The following is a 19159-nucleotide window of genomic DNA, read 5'->3' on the forward strand; positions in this document are numbered from 1 at the left end:
TCATTTTCACATCCTAAAAAATTATTTTAAGAGTTCTTTCATTTTCCCACACTATTTTTTTTAAAAAAGTGTCATTTTAGTACCCTAAAAAAATTCTTTTGAAGAATTTTGTCATTTTCGAACCCTTAATTTTTTATTAAAGAATTTTGTCATTTTTGCACTCTAAAAGATTTTTTTCAAGAATGTTGTCATTTTTGCACCTTACATTCTTTTAAAGAATTCTGGCATTTTTGCATATTAAAAAATGTCTTGGTGAAAGGCCATTTTTAGGGTTCACTGTCTCTGCCATTACAGTTAGTAAGGCCACAGACAAAACGCTGTGCTGTAGATCCACATGATTGAAAGACACAAGCAGACGTCATATTTTTCATTACTGGCCCTTGAAAACTGAGAAATGTGCAAAATGGGTGGTTTGGGGGTAGTATATAAATATGGACATTTCCATATTTTCTGTTACAAAATTGATATTGATTTCCAGTGTTGAGGAGTAACTAGTAACTCAAAATGGTACTACATAGCCTAGTTGGTAACATTTATGTTTTGAATTGTACATGGTCCCTTTTAAATAAATAAAATAAATCATTCAATCACAAAAAAATAATTGTTTAATCCAAATACCCCCCTAACTTCTTTCCTATTTATTTCATTTAATGTTGCCCGTTTCTTTTGTTCTGCTTTCTGTAGATTATTATTATATCCTCCATACCACGAGATATCTCTGCTTCAACTTCCTGATCGCTCCTCGGTTGCTGTGACAACGACTTTGGACGTCATCAAAAGGCGCCTCTCCGTGTGCTACTGCATGCGACTCTGGTGTACAGACCACTGTCAGATGGTATTTTGTGACTCAAAAAGGACTTTAAAATGCCTATGAAAGGAAGGTTTCCCATCAGGAGGACTCTGGAGTACCTCCAGAAGGGCGACATCATCTTTAAAAACAGAGTGAAGATCATGACGGTCAATTACAACACACATGGAGAGCTCAGCGAAGGAGCAAGGTCAGAGCTAACAGCAGCTAACTAGCTAAGATTCATCATACAGCTAAAACACTGCAGATGTGTCTTAAAAACATGTGAAGTACCACCACACTGGAACAGGCAGCGGCAGTGTGCATGCATAATTCTGTCAGTCTGAGTTTAACATTATAATATTTCATAAAATACCTATACATATGACGTTGTATTACTATGAAAAGTGTCATTGACTTAAAGGTCTGGTGTTATTATATGTCTCTAACTGATGATTATTCCCACTGTCTATAACTATGTCATTATTTTCTCGAGTCATAGATTGTCCTGTTAATTGTTTGGCCTGTTGAAGTTCAGAAAATGTCATCTTTGTTTTGTTAAGTTGATTTTACCCTCATATTAAATCTTGCTTTTATCCAGCAAGGTAACTGTTACTTTGAATTTCATGCACAAAACAACCAAAGTACTCTGGTACTTTGGGAATAATTCAGTCCATTTTGTTCAGCACCAGCACCTATTTTCTTCCCAAAATAATACTAAATCATTGGGATGGGAATCACCAGAGGCCTCATTATAAAATATTGTCATGATACCTAACTCAAGATACAGTATTATAGCATGCTGCCATAAAATATATCTCAATTCAGTCATTTTTATTGCAGCAAAATATATCTAGTGGACTGAAAAAAGCAATTGATTTCATTATTCTAGTAGGCAATGTGTATTTGCAATATTTTATTTTATTTTTTATTTCAATAATTTCTATAGGCTAATAAGAAATCGATTCTTGGCGTACATGTCACAATAAAATATTGCCACACAAAAATATTGTGATACTATGCTGTATTGATTTTCCCTCCACCTCCTGCTTAATAAGCAAATGAACTTTGACGTTTAAACACATGCATTTAAAAACTTAACACAGGTAGCAGTAGTATGCATGCATGCGTCTGTGAATCCCTGAAACGTTTTAACAGCTACGTAACTGTTACAGAAGGCAAATACCTGAGACAATGTTCAAAGATCACGAGAGACACTGCGGTCAAAAGTCTGAGACCACATTAAAAATGTTAAATATTTTCATAGAAACTTGGAAATAATCAGGAAATTTGCAGATTCAGAAACATAAAAGCACAAGAAGTTATGACGTGTAAAATGAAGAAGCAGTATTTAAGATCCTGCAACATTTATAGGTCAACAATCAAATTTAATTAAATTTGTGACATTGACCAACTTAGCTTTTTTTTTTTGTACAAAAGGTCAGATTTCATTGAGTTGTAGCCGTTTCACTGATGCATTCAGATGACACTGGATTTGATCTTATTTCCTGAGGCTCATTTAAGTACCTCAACTTGCAGTTAGTGTTCACCTGTTACAAATATTGCTGTTCCTCAAGTTTCCAGCACATCGCTGCTTACTAAGTTGCATGGTGATAGTGAGAAACACAACATCAGAGCAAAGTAAAAGTGTCAAAAATCAAATTGTTATTTCAAGCCAAGAGGGGCTTCTATGCATGTAGTCTTGGCTAGACTAAAGGTTTCTAAGGGGGCGTGCATGGAACTGGAACACTTCATGCTTTGTAATAGCTACTTGACTGGCTTTGGTTCAGGAGGTCAAGCAGGTCGTTCGCCATCCCCAGCTCCTTCAGTCCGCATGTCAAAGTGTGTTTGGGCAAGATAGGCCTACTGAACCTCAAACTGCTCCTGATGGCTGTGCCATAGGTTTGTGAGCACATGTGAGTGGTTAACGGAGTAGCAGGTGGCACCTCGTATGGTAGCCTTCGCCACCAGTGTATGAATGTGTTTGTGAATGGGTGAATGTCACATGTAGTGTTTAAGCATTTTGAGTGGTTAGAAGACCAGAAAGGCGCAATACATGTTCATTCCATTTACCATGGAGACCACAGAAGATCAAGCAGTTCTGACTGACTTTCAACTTTGCATTCAACTTTTCACTCAAATTGTTAAGCTGATGTTATAATTTGCAATAGAAAGATAAATAAATAAAATAAATAAAGGCAAAATAGAAATATCTTGGCTAGAGGTCTCAGACTTTTCAACCTCACTGTATGCTTTTCAGTTTCTTTGGCTAAATTAAATAACTTTAGGAAACTCCCTTTATTCGTTAATCCATTAAGACCACTGCTATGACAACAAGTATTAAAAAAGGAGTGTGGAATAGTTTGGTAAATTAGGCACTTATGGTTTGGTCCATTTGGAATTTAAAAAAAAGCACCGTGTGTTGAAGTTTTATTCTTAAAAAAAAATGCAGTTTACTATCTAAGTAAAGTGAGACCGCCTGTCAGGTGAAGCGTTTCTTAAACTGTGTTCCTCTTTGTGTTTTGCAGAAAGTTTGTGTTCTTCAATATTCCTCAGATTCAGTACAAAAACCAGTGGCTCCAAATAATGATGTTCAAAAATATGACGCCATCACCATTCTTGAAGTTTTACCTGGGTGTGTAGCCATTCTTCTTCTTTGTCTTCTTCTTAGCTATTGATGCACTATTAGGCACTTTAACACGCTGCTTGTTTTTTTAACTATGTGTTGTATTTTTTATAGACTATCAGGTTATTTAACTATTTATTATAGGTCTATCTTTAATGTTATTTATTCTGTACGCTGCTGGACCTGGGTCACGAATTTTGTTCCCTCGTGTTTTTTAACATGTTTGAATGAGAGTTAACTGAACCTTGTGCTAATATTATTACTATTGTGTATGATGTCAAGCTTGGGCTGATCTCCTTTGTCTCATTTGCAGACGACGGGGAGCAAGTTGTGGTGGATGTGGAAGGGAAGGACCACAAGCAAATTTCACAACATGTGAAGAAGATTTTAGGCAAATCAGAGTAAGTTATTGTAAGATATTTGAAGTCATTGTGAGTTCAGTGTGGGCTGTGTTTAATGACGTCTGCATGATTATATTTATTGTAGGGCTTGGTAATTTTAAACAAATCAAGATTTAGATACTTTTGATTACATACTGTATGTTGAAAATGAAAATGTGACAGTGAACCATGTTCAAAGGTTGTGAGTAATGAGGATATAATTTTTCTTTTACTTACTTACTACATGATAAAATAACTTAGGAAAACCGTATCACTTAATTAAAACTTCAGCTTGTAAGACCAGGTAATAATAACATGTAAGCCATGTCACAGTCGTCTGTTGTAGCAAAATGCCACAGTGTTGACGAGACGGCTGTTGCAACCTCCCAGTAGAGTTAAGCCAACGTTAACTGTAAACTTTTTTAATTATTTACACCTGTTCTTTTCCTACCCTGACGTATCAAAACATCGTCTGTGAAAAAGGCCCATTACTGCAGTGACCAGATGATCTGAAAATATATTTATCTCATTTCCTTTCTGTTGACAGAGAAGTGTTACAAGCTGAGGCCCTAGCCAGGATGCAGTTCTCTAACCCCGCCAACTTTGGGCCCAAAAAGTACTGTCTGAAGGAGTGTATCTGTGAGGTGGAGGGCCAGGTGCCGTGTCCTGGCACCAAGCCGCTCCCCAAGGAGATGACGGGCAAATATCGTGCCCAGATGGCAGCGTCACAGGAGTGAGAGCCCGAGAAGGAGAGATTATTGTATAATCACTGGACAATATGGTGTTATGTTGTTATGTTTGATTTTTTACAGTTACATAAAAGGACTGCTGCATTGCATATTTTGTTGTGAATATGTGCAACTGAACTGGTCCCACCATGCTGTGTGCATTGTGAGATCGTCACCTGCTGGACCGAGACTTTCCAGTCCAACGAAAGCAGCAGGAACCAACCAACACGTAACATTATTTGGACCAGGTGTGGAAATTATTTTATTTTGTTCAGCTGCCACTGTGGCTGCTTGATTCCAAAATCTAACAGCCACTGAATAGATAAAGATTGTTGGGAGTTTTTTGGCTGGTGAGTGAAGAGAATCTAGCAGCCACTTGCATGTTTTACCAGGATTTGGCTGGTGGCTATAAATTTCCAACCCTGGTTTGGACAGTCAATTCTCTGAGTGCTCCTAACTTAGCTTCAAAAAATTGAGCGAGGAGTCCTAGCTTAGGAGTGATTTAGGAAAATTCTCAGAGCAACTCTGTGTGAGGAAGGGACAGAAACTTTTACCTTACTGAGGAGGTGTGGTTGACCCTACTGTTAGGTATGATGCATCCCTTTAACAGATGTGATTGGTTGTCCTTTTATGAGCCTGTGTTTTTCCAGGTCTAAAATATCTTGCTATCACTTTCAAGTGTTCATTACTGCGTTGGTTGGGAGATGTGTGAAAATCTTTAATGAGATCAACCACAAACTTCCTTCCTGCACCAACTTATCTGTAGCATTTCATAAACACACTGTCATTCAGCCTTTGGAGAGTATTTCTCCTACTTCTTTTCCTTTTCACCATTTTCTCCCCTCCTTAAAAGTCCTCCTCCCTACTCCACAGTTTTTCACCTTGGGAGCTCTCTAAAGGGTTAAGATGGTTTGTGAATAACTTATCTGTATAAGGATTTAGTCTTAACTCTAAGGGGAAAATTCATAGAACACGATTTTTCTTAGAATTTCATCACCTGGGGCAACTCTTTGTACGAGAAAGCTTCGTGAATATGACCTCACGTGTTTGTACCGGATGTGGCCTGGTTGTAGAATTCACACACCCAGCACAGTGGTTTGTGCATGGATAATATGTGTGGTTGATGTCATTAGGGATCACTTTTCCCAACTTACGCTATGACACCAGAAATAAAATGATTACAACACTAAGATACTTGGAAAACTGGAAAAATGCAGCAGTGATGACACACTAACAGTGACAACACTTTCACAGTCTGCAGTTCATTTCATTTCCACTGGGCGTCCAAACCTTGCAGGCTCACCAAAGGGCGTGGCACTGACAACCAATCACATCTGTTAAAAGAATCCATCATACCGAGCACCGGGATCAACCACACCTCCTCACTAAGATGAAAGTTTATGTCTCTTTCTTGCTCAGGGTTACGACTCCTTACTAGAATTTTTTAGGGCTAAGTTAGGAGCTAGGAGAGCATTCTCAGAATCTTTGCCTGAATATTAAGTAACCACAATATTTTTTATGTGAGAGGCAGAATCAAGTTAAGATTAAACACATGGTTGTCAGATTTATGACAAGAAACATTTTACAGAGACAACTTTTTTTATTGGTGCTGAGATGGAATTTCATAACGTTAATAAATCGATGTCTGTGTTTAAAATGTTTTTACCAAATGAGCTAAAATCAACTGCTAACGTACATGAAGAAGCTCCTCGAGTTATTCACACTGTCACAAAACATATACAGTGTCACGTTTTGCTTTAAAATCCTCTGTGTCCGTCACAGAGAAGCAACTGACAATACAAAACACTGTTATTGTCTATGAAGACGTTCTGACTTACAGGAAAGCACTATGACAAGTTCATGTAAGGACTTAGCAGCACTGTGAGTGATAATACTTGCTGGCGTTCATGTAGTGTTAATGTATCTGACAAAAACTAAACGTGTCTTAAATGTTGTGTTGACCTAAGAATTTAGTTGATCTTTACAAATGTGGTAAACGTCTGTACACACTGGGACTCGAAGTTGCCTACGATGTGCCTTGGCAGATAGCGTTCAGTATGTTCATGAGCAAGTGCTGGTCTGATGGAGCTCTTAAGATGAAACTACTGAACGGATAACATGCTTTACATACAGATCTTGTCCGACAGCACTGTGTTGAGAGATTTTATCAGGAAGACAAGCTCGGCCACTAGCTCGACAGAAAGGCCAGCGTCAAACAGCAGACACAAGAATCATGCAACCCAAGTGCTCAGTTGGAAAAGTAGTGCCACTGTCAACAATAAGATCACAACCTTAAAGGGGTCGCACTGAAGAACGTGGAAAACGTTTTGTTCACTTGGCTCCATGGGGCAAAAATAACAGTCTAAAATACAACCATGCCAAGTCCAACATGACGTAGACGAGACACACAAACAAATGATTAGTGAACCAAAGCTGCTTGAGTAAGACTTTCATCTAAACCATGCAGACAGAAGAAAAAATTACATTCAGTTTTACAGAAAAAGCGACTTTAACTAAACAGAAATTAACAGCTGTTAGAACAAATACTTATTCAATTCCTGGTCAGACATACATAGATGTACATGTGGCTATTTATAATATGATTAAGGATTAAAAGCTTTTCCTTGTGATAAAGTCGTCATTAGTCAGGATGAGTGACACCTTCATAACAGGAGCAACAAGAATGGCTTGATTCTGTGTAATGTGCCTTTAATTTCCTTCAGAAATTCATGAGGCATAGTGGTCACAGGCTCTGCAACGACTAGTGTGACGCAATTAGTAATTTAAAGAAATACTTAACTTACAAAATGACCATTTGTAAATTAGTTAGTCATAATGTGTTGTGTGTGAATTTGTGAAGAAAACTTCATTTTTCCTGCATGCCTCCGCAGAAAACACGAACATATTGACTGACTGGGGACCATGTTCAACACAGCAAAACCTCAATTTGCAAACTCTAACACAACCCGTTACTGTCATCAGAAATATCGATTATTCTTTCCTAAATATTTTAAACTGATTCAATACTCATTTTCCTCAGTATCAATCCAAGCGATATTATTTTCTTGCTCTCTCTTCTCTCCAACAGCGAGGTGACACATGAGTGCAGTGCCCCTATAGCCCCGACTTCTCTCTATCACTCGCTGCTCTTCTGTAAAGGCAGCTGCAGACACAGAGGGAGACTCTGAGATAACATTAACTTCTGACTTCTGCAAAGAAGTGAATTCACAGCTCACAGCAACCGAATACGATACAGTCTCTGACTCTTGTTTGATATCAAGTGTCAGAAAAATAAGTTGTTGCATATATTCAATCCCTCGTTAGCACAGTTAGCTTGTTTACGACATTCCATAAATGTCACTGTCACACTGAACGTCCTGCTGAACCTGGTTCATACTCTCAAACTGTAATGGAAAAAAAACCCTGCAACAAATAGTCAAATATTTGTTTTTATCAGCCACATAGGATTCAATTGGCATAATTCTGAGTCGGGTACAGCCCCACGGAGAATACTGTTTTCAGTAATGTAAAAAAAATGTTTTAAATACTGTTCATTTTTAACACAGTCCAGTGGTAAGTACAGTCCTAACCAAGAAAGGAGAAGTAGTCATTGTCATTTTATAGCCTCATTATAATTATTTCATGGGTCAATTTTTTCCCCGTAGTGTCAAATTGTATCTAATACCAATATTTTAAGGTACTGTATCTGAATTAGAAATTCCAGTATCTTCACAACACTCATGCAGTACTATCCAAGTCTCCGTCATCAAGCAGTATGCTCAGTATATCCCAGACACATGCATTTTTGTTAAAAAAAAAAAATATAAAAACTTCAGTATTGAAGTCTGGCTTTCAAGAGAGTTCAGTACAGTTTTATCTAGTAAGGTGTTAGCAAAATGCACGTTTGGGGAGTACTGCGCATACAACTGGATAAATGAGACTTGGAATATACTGCATGAGTTGCGTGAGAGTTCGTAACAGGTGGTTTGATATATCAATCAATAAATCCATTTTCCGTGGAGGCACATGAGAAAAAAAACGTCCTCACAAATTCGGGGTAACACAGCACGACTGATTAAAACACAAACTGGCATTTTGTAGGTGAAGTATTCCTTTAAGCCTGTGATTAATATGGTACTATTTAATGATCAGTTTCCTTCAAACACTAGGCTGCCCAAATATGGTCATAACATTTTAATTTAATTTGTGTGTCATTAAATCATCGGAGGGTTTTCATAATTTGTCATGGCCCAGTTAGAACAGCGATGCATGGTTTGGTTCTTTGGCTTTGCTTCAATGAACAACAGGAACTGCAGTTACCACAAATAAAGTTGTAGCTAAAACAAGACGGCACTAATATCAGTGGAATTAAAAGGGAACTCCACTGATTTTAAACATCCAAGTCTTACAGATCTGAGAGAGTACTACTGCAAATATTCAAAGTGTTTTGTTTAACGATACATTTTGAGACAGGCATCAAATCGCTTCCCATTTGTGGCCACAATTACATTTTGACTTTGTTCACAGCTTCTACCAGAGAGCCAAATCATACATCCTGACTTCCACAGCCACACTCAACTCAACCATCTGGCTGTCCCATAAAAAAATGTTTAAATGTCATTCTTCTGTCTTCCATAGTTCATGTTTGCCCCGATACAACAGGGTTAGTATCTTCAGCAACATGCCTGTACAAATGTGTTTTTACTTGCAGTGCTTAAAAACTGTGCATGCTGGGAAAGGCTCCAGCCCTCTGCGACCCTGTATAGGATAAGTGGTTAAAAGTATATGTGGAAATTAAGGGAGTCACTCCAGGCTACTGAGCTCTACGTATGTATTTCATTTTGGGACTATTCTAATCTTTTAGTGGTGCAGCAGACCTCACCCACACTACAATCAGTGGGCTCATGAGTCATATAAAGTGAGCTAGCCTTGCAGGACTTGGTAAGTAGCGGGTAATCGGGGGAAGGTGTCAGTGCTTCTTTTTCTTCTGTTCCTGTAGGGTGTGCTGTAGCTCTCGGAGGTTCTCTGACAGGAGCTCCACCTCGTCAAGACGGCCGCTGAGCTTGGCATCGAAAATGTAGGCCCTAATGTTGTCAATCTGCTGCAGCAGCAGCTCCTCCTCTATCATGTCCACGTCTGGCAGAACCTCATCGTCATCGTCTCCATCGAAGGGGTTGGTCGAGACTTCTGGAGAGTTCCCAGAGGCCTCCAGGAAAGGGTTACCTGTGTCAGTATCCTCATCCTCCTCAAACGGGTTGCCAGGTGCGGTCTCAGCCTGTTTGTCCTCCTCGACCTCTTCATCTTCATCAAATGGGTTGTATTCTTTCTTCCCATTGGTTACCTCTTTGTGCTCCCTCTTTATGTCCTCAAAGAAGGGATTGGATGGATCTTCCTCAATGGGAGTAGAGTCCTCCTCATCGAAAGGGTTGAGGGAGGTGCTGTTCTGTCCTTCACCACCAGGGGGGGTTACCTGCCCCCCTAAGCTCCTCAGCCTGGGAGGTGACTCCTCCTGGCTTGTGAGAGCAGGGAATGCTCTTACAGAGGATGGACTCCTCTCAGCTTTCGGAGTCAGTTCCTCTGCTTCAGCGTCTTCCTCTCCTTGGAAGCCCCCTGCTGCACTGATATCCAGAGACCTCTCCCAGGTGAAGGAAGGCTGGGTGGAGCCCACGGCGGGGCCCCAACGCTCCCTATCCTCCCTCTCCCGGGCTTCCAGACGATTGAGCTCTCCCTGCTGCATGCTCTCCTCCTCGGCCAGCTTCTGAGAGAGCACGATGGCCAGGCTGGTCTGCTGCTGGTCGTATTCATCCTGCAGCTGACGCAAGTTCTCCTCCAACATGGCCACCTCGTCTGCCCTCTGAGCCTCTCGTGCCTGGCGAAGGAATGACTGTATGTTCTGGATCTGCTGCAGGAGGGGGTCCTCGTGCTCACTGCGCGTATGGACGGAGTCTGCGGAGGGCAGCCAACCACCAGCTTTGGTCATGCGTGGAGCTCTGGGGGCCTGCGGCAGCTCTCCGTTAGTACTGGGAGGGGGACGGTTTTTCTCATACTCCTGCCTCCTCTTCAGGGTCTCCTGGGTTGCCTGTTGAGCGGGGAAATATGAGTTTTAAACACTGAGTTACTTGTTATCAATGAGGAAGAGTGTATCAGTACACAGTCTCACCAGTCTCTCTTGTTGGAGTCTCTTCTCTTGTTCCTGTTTCCTCTTTTCTTTCAGCTCTTCATATTTATCCTTAGTGGGTAAAGACATGAGACCTAACAACTTCTCCTGAAACAGGACACACAAAGAAATGGGTGAATTCAGGGAAAGAAAGGATCAAACGACAAAGACACATGTAGAAGACATACTGATAGGAGACACTCTGAACGAATGGGGCTTATGTCTTTGTCTCTATGTTGAGAATTGCCTGAACTTCACCTGGACAAATAGCGTGGCTGTGTAACGGATCATCCTCTGCAGCTGGAGGGCCTTCGGTTTTGGTGGCGGATCATCTTTTGCTTTTAGTGTTAAAATCTTCTTGCTGAGAGGAAAACAGAACCATTTGATATTTTTAAAAGCTCCATACTTGACAAACACGACCAAAGACTTCCGTTCAGTTTTGAAACTGTCTTTCAGGATCGACATCTACCTCAGGGCATCGATTAGTTCGTAGTATTTCTGCACTTCCAATCTCAGTCCAGCAGCAGTGTCGAGATTGTAGGTGGTTTCTCCGGCACTGTGAAAGCAAACAGTCATTACAGTAAGCAACACTCTCATATCAAAGATCCAGATGCTCATTAAATAGCTGCTTTTTATGGGGCTTACTTGAGTGACTCGGCCATTCTGATGTATTCTGGAGCCTTTTCATCCACCTTCTCCATGCACATCCTCAGCCTCTGACAGGAAGACAAAAATTGAGGAAGTGAACAACAGGAAACCCCAAAAGACAAACACTGAATGACGGGAAGGATACAACAGTGTAAACTCAAGACAGCTTGAAAAAAATAACAGAATCAACTGCTCTGCTGGTGTGAACAGAAGAGAGATGGATTGTAAAATGTAGAGATTGTTGTCATTTTAAGTGTGAGACAGTTTAATGCACCAACCTCGTAAAGTTTCACCACATCCGGCATGTGGTCCTTCTCCTCCAACTTCTGCTGTCTCTTCAGCAGCGTGTCCATGCAGTGGTGACAGCAGCGAATCTTCTCGTCGTCCTTTTCCTCCAACATGGAGGTGACGCTGCTCAGGCTGCTGATGCTGCCTCTCCTGGAGCCCATCCCACTGCTGCCGCCACCTCCTGCTGGGGGAGACTGGGACTGAAGGGGGCTTCCGGGTACACACAGGGCCTCTCGGGTCCCATTGATCAGCTTTTCTGTGAACACACAGAAGCAAACATTTCACAGCACTGAGACACAGACCTGACTTCACCTGGATGATTTCCTCTAGTTTGCAGGGTTGTGTTCATACGTACGAGCCAAAGGTAAAGGGACAAAGTCCATGCACTTCCTACACATGATGGACCCACAGAGACGACAGTGGTGCCGCCTGTTCCGGATGTTGAACTTGTTTCCGCAGTCAGGACAGAACGGGACATCTGAGTCATTCACCCATGACACCACCGACTTCTCAATGGCTACAAAGAAGGATAAACACTCATTAATATATATATAATAAACAATTTATTCTGACATAAACAGAGAGGGGGTCAAGGTTGTGATGAAAACATGTGGACATACCTCTGATTTTGGCGGCATCGGAGTTGACCCTGTCAAATGACGTCAACTGAAACAACAGTTTTCACAGTAAATGAGTTGCATCCCATCTTAAGTGTAATTTCAACAACAGCAGGATGAGATTCATGGTGTTAATGAGTTGTTATTTGTGCTATTGTAAGCATACCTTTTCCAGTCTAATGATGAGCTTGTTGACCTCGATGACATAGTGATCTATCCTGGCTGCCCGGTGCTTTTTAAAGAAGTCCAGGTGACTTCTGGTCGCTCCTACAAAAGCAAAGAGAAAGGGAAACCAAACGATATCAGCATGTGGCTGCTGCTTAATATTGTTCTTATCACTAATTAATTTTATCCAAATGATATAAAAAGCAACTAATGAACAAAAACAGAAGAGCGGAGATTTATTTCCACCCAGTTTACAGTCCAGTTTTCCAGTCTCACCCAGTTCCTGAGGCTCCCACATGTAGGGATCATAGAAGGACTCATAAGTGCCTGTATCTGGTCTGTCATCTCCATCCCTCTTCAACAGCTTGTCTTTGGCTTTCTTTGCCTTCTGGACCAAATCTGTGTACAAAGAAAATTAGGAAACAACTGCCTGCAAGTCCACACGAACATCTACTAATTTTCAGTTTCATTATTAACCTTTATAAGTGCATACAAATCAGAGAGCTAACCCCCTGTGCATGCCTTTGTTTCCAACCAAGAGTCTTCCTCACCATAAGTCATCATCTTCCATCTACTGTCCCTCCCTGAGAGGCTGCGGCAGAAAGTTGCCAATTCATCCTGGCAACAATTCCCCCTGGTGCAACACTACAGTGCCCTTATTTCAAATTCAAATTGTGCTGATTAAACTGCTTGTTACAAACACCATGCTGTCTTTTTGCTAAACTAGATAATACTTTTTTTTCCATTTTGCACAAGGACATAATAGACTCAAATGACGTAAAGATGAAAAGTCCCCAAGCACAATCAAAGGGACTCACTTTTGAGCTGCCCCCCAAAATGGCGGTCATCCCCAGAGTGCTCCTCTTCATAGTGATCTTGGAGTTGGTAGAATGACTGAAGATCCTTTAGGCACAGTGGGCAAAGAAAGCCCTCCTTCACTTCACCTGTGCCCTCAAAGGGGGGTGGATAACTGGAGGCCATGACAGCGGTCGACTGTGTTGCTGAGGAGATGCAAGGTGGGAGATTCTCGCTGCGGTCCACATGTCACGGGGTGTGCAAAACACCCCATAGTAGCTCCATCGCGCCAGAGAAAAGTCCTGGGACACTGAAGAGCAGGGCAAAGCAGACAAACACTTAACATCCACACTTTAAAGTCAAGATATTTTTAGGGATTAGAAATTTAAACATGTATTCTGTTTTGAATGGCAGTTCCAATTGCGTTTGACTACTTCTGCAAACCTAGTAAGTTTGCATAACCAGCCAACAGCCAAATGCTGGTCAAATATGCAAGTGGCTGCAAGATTTGCTTCACTCACCAGCCCAAAAACAATGGCAATCTATTGAGTGGCTGGTAGATTGCAGAATGTGATTTGAACATGGAAAGACAGGAGTGATAGTGCAATAAACACCCTCAGCAACATATTAAACACTAAATCAGACAGGACTGCGAAGCTGAAATATATTACTGTATAACAGAGTATGACTGGGGCTATTACAGCTTTACAGATTTAGCTAATTATCGTGTAATATGCTGGTGTAAAGTTTCAAATGTACGCCCTTATTCTGACGTACACTGTCCACTTTTGAAAGCTGCATGACCTTTTTTTAAAACCGTAGCTAACAAGCTAGAATCACTACAGACTATATTATGAGTTGCACAAATGCTACACATCAAACATGGGCTCGCGCACACTTAAATGCCCCTACATTGGGTTTTAACGCCACATTTGTACAAGTGCTGTTAGCTAGCTAAGACTTTTTATAAAACCCAGCTTGTGTCCAGCCCACGCAGTCACTGAACAACAAACTAGACGATACGTATTCGTGTTTCTGTCTGTAAGGGAGCGCTATTTTATCAGTGTGTGATATCTGTATGTTAACCAACAACTGCTAAAGTCATGTTGTTTAATGTTTATGTAACGTTAGCCGCCACTGGGCAGAGAATGAAACGTTAGCTACATGATGCTAACTAGGAGCAGCCCTCGCTTTCTTTAGTCATCGGTTCTGTGATCCTGGTGTTCAAAACACGGGAGTAAATAACTTCAAACTTCACGTAACAAACACACGAGGACTTATCAACACGATGGATGCGTTATACTTACATATTAATCCGATAATAACTGCGTGGTTGACAGTTGGTATTCTGTCTGACAGCTCGACAACACCAGCTGCAGCAGCAGCAGCCCTGCCTGGTCATGTGATTAGCACACAATCGGTAAGGGAAGAGAAGAGGGACAAGACAGACGGAACGCACACTGAAGATGCTCCATCATTTCAAATCTTCGTTTTCCTTTGCTTTTATTGTTCTTCTTTGTCTTCGTCTACCTCTTCTTCTTCTTTATCATCTTCTTCCTCTTCTTTTTCTCATTCTTCAAATCTTCATCTTTGTCTTCGTCATCTAATTTTTCTTCTTTGTTTTCTTGTTCTTCATCTTCTTTTTCGTGTTTTTGTCTTGTTCTTATTCTTCCTCCTTCTTCCTTTTCTACTTTGTTTTATTCTTCATCTTCCTCTTCGTCTTTCTCTTTTTCTTCTTTGTTTTACTTGTTCTTCATCATCTTCTTTTTCGCGTTCTTCATCTTATTCTTATTCTTCATCTTCGTCTTCTTTGTTTTCTTCTTCATCTTCTTTTTCTTCTTCTTCCTCTCCTTTGTCTTTGTATTCTTCTTCATCTTCTTTTTCTTCTTTTTTCTACTTCTTTTTCATCTTCTTCATCCTCCTCCTTTGTCTCCTACGTCTTCTTTTCTTCTTCTTCCTCTTCTTTGTCTTCTTTTCCTCTTTGTCTTCATCTTTTTCATTTTCTTGTTCTTCCTCTTCTTTATCCTTTTCTTCGTTTTCTTCTTCATCTGCTCATCTTCTTCTTCATTTTCTTGATCTTGTTCTTCATCTTCGTCTTCTTTTTCCTCTTGTTCTTCTTCCTCTTCCCTTTGTCCTGTTAATAATGACCCTTTTCCATTCCTGAAGATTGTGCCTGATTTTAAAAATGTTAATGACAAAGCAAGACTGTTGCAGGCTCAGTTCACTGTTTGGTCTTTTAAGGAATTTATTCAGAGTGTTTTGTGAGGTCTTCTCTCAGCAGGTTTTTATTCTTGGGTTCAAATACAGTCAGAAACATCGCACAAAGTGTCAGATGTTCAACTTTGTATTGGGTCAGGCATCCCCCACTTTGCTGGTTCTGTTCTTTTTCCTTTTTGGTGAAAACTAAGATGTGTTGGTTGTTGATTGCTGGTGTTTGTGTTGATATCTCTCTTTTTTGTGATAGCTATAAAGGTTGTGTTAAAAATTCAAAAATTCTTCTCCCTCTGCTTCTTCTTCTTCTTCTCTTTTGATTCTTCACTCAGATCAGATTCAATTCACAGATTAAATTTTAATGCTCACAGGTATTATTTTAGCCTCCCTTCATGTTTTTGGCTGCCTTCGTTCCTCCCACACCCTGATGTAAATGACCAAAAGTTTTCATGAAGCTCCGTCTTTAAGATCTCTCAGCATCATGTAACATAGAATCTTTCTCAAATTATCTGACTGAAAGAAAGTTCTTATCATTGCTATTGTGACTGCCTGACTCCCATTTGGAGCTATGTATGTGGGGTGGCCAAATTTGAGTTGTTTTGGTTTGAGATTTACCAGTAGCCGTTTGTTTTTAACATTATATTATTCAGTGTAAATATGTATTGCAAACACTGATCATATTTGATGGCAGGAGGTGCCTTCTGTTGGGCTGAATGCACACAGACTGTGGGACTGAGTGCTTTGTCAGATCATGGTCTCTGATTGGCCTCGCTGCAGTGGGCGTTATCTATACATGTTTTTTAAATTTTCTTTGTTCTTTTATTTACCTGATGATGTTTTCCTAATAAAGTTTATTGCAAGTAACATGGATATGGATATTTTCCACTGAAGGTGTGCATGAGCCTCTATAGTGTAAACTGAATGTAAAATTGATGTTGTCTCCCTGAACTGTGTATGTAATGTGAACAACACTTTCACCATCACTCAGATTATTCTCTTCAGTCTGTTTACTACGACTTCTGCTTTAAAACTGAGTACTGCTCTTCACTTCTGTTCCCACCCATCCTCTTAATCATACTGCGCACTTCTGCTATTGAGGCAGTTCTCCCGAATTCACTCACCAACTGTCTTTGTTTGTCTCAAAGGTCTTCCCACTTCTGCATGACTCCTTTTGTATGCAAGTGAATGATCACATTTCAGACCATTTACATAAACACTCTGTGTGGCATCTACCCTGATGACTTAAACTTCCAGTAACCTCTAACCTTCCTCATGTAGGCCTATTATAATAATAAATGATCACCATATACCACAATATTCCTGGCCTTCACCTTTACCCAGTGCTCTTTAAGGTAGCCTAAGTCTTCTTTAGCAAGTACAGCACACCCTCCATCATTCCCTTCCTCTCTGTATCACAAAAATCCATGTGAGTTTTCAGTCAAGTCTCTTGCACACACATCACATCTGCCCACTTGCTTTGTCCCTCTCTAAAGTATTAACCACGGGGTTCCTGACTGTGTCTAAAGATTGTCTCTAACCTCCTCTCAAGTCAGTTTGAAATGGTGAGCTGCTGCTTGTAATGATAGACCTTTTTCTTTTCTATTCTTAAATTGTCATTAAGTACCCACTCTGCCTTCCTGCTCTTTCTGTTGTTTAATTCATTACTTTAAGTACAAAGGTATGTTATGTACATACAAAACCATACTAGGGGTACAGAGGCAAAGTTCAAATACAGCCATATACATAGAGAGAGAAATATGCATGTATTTTAAAAAGTAATATAAATTCAAGATAGTGTCTCATCAGTCAATAAGATGTGTATCGAACACACAGTTAGTTTTAATTGCTTTTTAATCTCGAGGCCTCTTATTGCTGTTGCAGTTCTTGATTAAAAAAAAATGATTTGGCGTCTACCATCTTTTCTTGTGAGGGTGGTAATTTCAATAAAATTGTACAGAAAAAAATAAAATTATTGCCTCAAAACATATTAAATGTCTTCATCTGAATTCTTTGCCTTTTTGAATAATGTTGAACATCTACCCAAATATTCTGGTATACAGTGACAAAAGAGATTATAGCTGCTGCGATGGGTTGGGTCTGGGCATTTTTAGGCAATTCTGAGCAACAAGCAGAAGAACTGGAAGACATTTAGGAATTTAGCCACGCAATCTGCCTTGTGCATCAGCTGAGGCTTGAACTCACAAGCTCTGAGACTAAGGATCAATTTCTATCTCACTGAGCTAATTAGTTGTTGACTAGCAGCCGTCCATGCATGGAAAAGCAGATTTGAAACCACTGTAAAAAATTCAGTTATCGAAACAAAAATCTGAAAATACACATATTGCATCTAGACAGCATGGAGATGTTGGTAATTTGTTTGTAACAATGATTGATTTGCTCCATAAGTGAAAAACTGATGTTTAAAATTGCCATTTGTACATTGACTCCAATTGTTCACATTAGAGCAAAATTCAAAATGCTGTCACAAATTCAGTTTTTGAGATAAAATTCTGAAATTTGCCACACATCATCTACCATGACTCTAGAATTTTGTCATTTTTTTCATGAATATTGAAGATTTATTTAGCAAGAATTTGCATGTATATGTTTACAGTACCGTATTGGGGCTACAGTTTGATGAAAGTTGTGAAGTTGTAGCACGTATGGTTGATTTGTTGTGAATTTTCAAAGTTTTGAACTTTAGATGCTTGCTGTAGCGCCACCATCAGGACTATTGGCTTGAGTTTACAGCTGAGGATATCTGACATGAGACTGGACCTGTGTGCAAAGTTTGGTGAGTTTTCACCCATGGGAAGTATGATTTCCTCGGAAGAAGAAAGAAGAAGAATACTTAGGATTACAATAGTGACAGATGGTTTCTAATTCTAGTTGACAGAAAGTGCAAGAATATTTGATATCACTTCTAAATTTCGCTGATATATTTTTGGATGGATATCGATGGAGGCCTATTATTATCATTTATAATATTAATATTGTCATAAATAATAATAGCAATAATGGATTTTATTTTTTTTTTTATCTGCAGCGTGCACCCTTTCCTGCCTCATTGCAGGTTAAATCACTTTCCTCTCCATCCCATAGATTTTAATAATAACTCCACCCTCATCCTCTGTATTCCCATTTCCGGTTTCAACACCTCACCTCACCTGTAGGCAGCGCTGTGAGCCTCTCCACGCGTGCAACACCTTGCCTGTGCTTCCTCCGCACTTGATTTCCTCCCCGACCTCATCACCTGAATCTCACAGTGCCTTTATTATTTATACGCAGTCTGACCTTCAGAGCCTCCCGAGGTTTGTTTATGTTCTCTCATGGACTGTTTATCACCTCCCTCCATCTTCACTTCCACACTTCCGTCACCATCATCCCAGTCGGAAACGAACCGGGTGACACCGGCTGAGGACGCCGCATCACAACACTGGAACACAATGTAAGTAAGTCTGTGTCATTTGGCATTGTGTCTGCGTTTCTTCCTTCACTTCTGCTTCTGTCTGCTGTTGATGTGCAAACTAAGTGACCCGGGCTCTCTGAAACAAACGAGCAGTTCATGCTGCACAAAAGTTTGTCCTCACTCATGGAGAGGGCTGGAAGTTAACTCATCTTAGTAAATGCGAGGTTGGTGTGCAACTGGGAAAGTGCTCCAGGGGGGGCTTGGGTTCATTGTGTGTCAGATGGTTTGGGACACTTTAATTAGCTGCAAATTAGTCCAGGAATATGCATTAAAATATGACCTGAGATG

At 40.3% G+C, this 19159-nt stretch overlaps 2 protein-coding genes and 1 long non-coding RNA gene across 3 annotated transcripts in view; 2 read left to right on the forward strand and 1 right to left on the reverse strand.

Moving 5' to 3' along the window:
* Positions 1–789: 789 nt before the first annotated feature.
* Positions 790–6178, forward strand: mrps25 (mitochondrial ribosomal protein S25). The gene is made up of 4 exons (XM_049580549.1): positions 790–998; positions 3316–3422; positions 3727–3814; positions 4341–6178. The coding sequence occupies exons 1-4, from the start codon at positions 865–867 to the stop codon at positions 4528–4530; spliced, it is 519 nt and encodes a 172-aa protein (XP_049436506.1). The 5' UTR covers positions 790–864; the 3' UTR covers positions 4531–6178.
* A 112-nt stretch (positions 6179–6290) lies between these two features.
* On the reverse strand, positions 6291–14602 carry LOC125891341 (rabenosyn-5). The gene is made up of 12 exons (XM_049580548.1): positions 14499–14602; positions 13215–13501; positions 12673–12795; positions 12398–12498; positions 12235–12280; positions 11970–12131; positions 11605–11870; positions 11324–11394; positions 11148–11234; positions 10937–11039; positions 10682–10786; positions 6291–10600 (listed from the first exon to the last, which is right to left on the reverse strand). The coding sequence occupies exons 2-12, from the start codon at positions 13375–13377 to the stop codon at positions 9491–9493; spliced, it is 2337 nt and encodes a 778-aa protein (XP_049436505.1). The 5' UTR covers positions 13378–13501; positions 14499–14602; the 3' UTR covers positions 6291–9490.
* Positions 14603–18611: 4009 nt separating this feature from the next.
* Positions 18612–19159, forward strand: part of LOC125891924 (uncharacterized) — a 55334-nt gene continuing 54786 nt past the window's right edge. The window contains exon 1 of the long non-coding RNA XR_007449668.1: positions 18612–18850. This is a non-coding gene — a long non-coding RNA (uncharacterized LOC125891924). The remainder of the gene's footprint in view (positions 18851–19159) is intronic.

This window comes from Epinephelus fuscoguttatus, linkage group LG7 (genome assembly GCF_011397635.1).
Source record: "Epinephelus fuscoguttatus linkage group LG7, E.fuscoguttatus.final_Chr_v1".
NCBI classification, from domain to species: Eukaryota; Metazoa; Chordata; class Actinopteri; order Perciformes; family Serranidae; genus Epinephelus; species Epinephelus fuscoguttatus.

Coding starts and splice junctions, on each gene's coding strand:
- mrps25 (XM_049580549.1), top strand. CDS start 865: ATGCCTATGAAAGGAAGGTTTCCCATCAGGAGGACTCTGGAGTACCTC. Junction 999..3,315: donor GAGCTCAGCGAAGGAGCAAG/GTCAGAGCTAAC, acceptor TGTGTTTTGCAG/AAAGTTTGTGTTCTTCAATA. Junction 3,815..4,340: donor AAGATTTTAGGCAAATCAGA/GTAAGTTATTGT, acceptor TTCTGTTGACAG/AGAAGTGTTACAAGCTGAGG.
- LOC125891341 (XM_049580548.1), bottom strand. CDS start 13,377: ATGGCCTCCAGTTATCCACCCCCCTTTGAGGGCACAGGTGAAGTGAAG. Junction 12,132..12,234: donor CGATGCCGCCAAAATCAGAG/GTATGTCCACAT, acceptor CCTTCTTTGTAG/CCATTGAGAAGTCGGTGGTG. Junction 11,040..11,147: donor GAACTAATCGATGCCCTGAG/GTAGATGTCGAT, acceptor TTTTCCTCTCAG/CAAGAAGATTTTAACACTAA.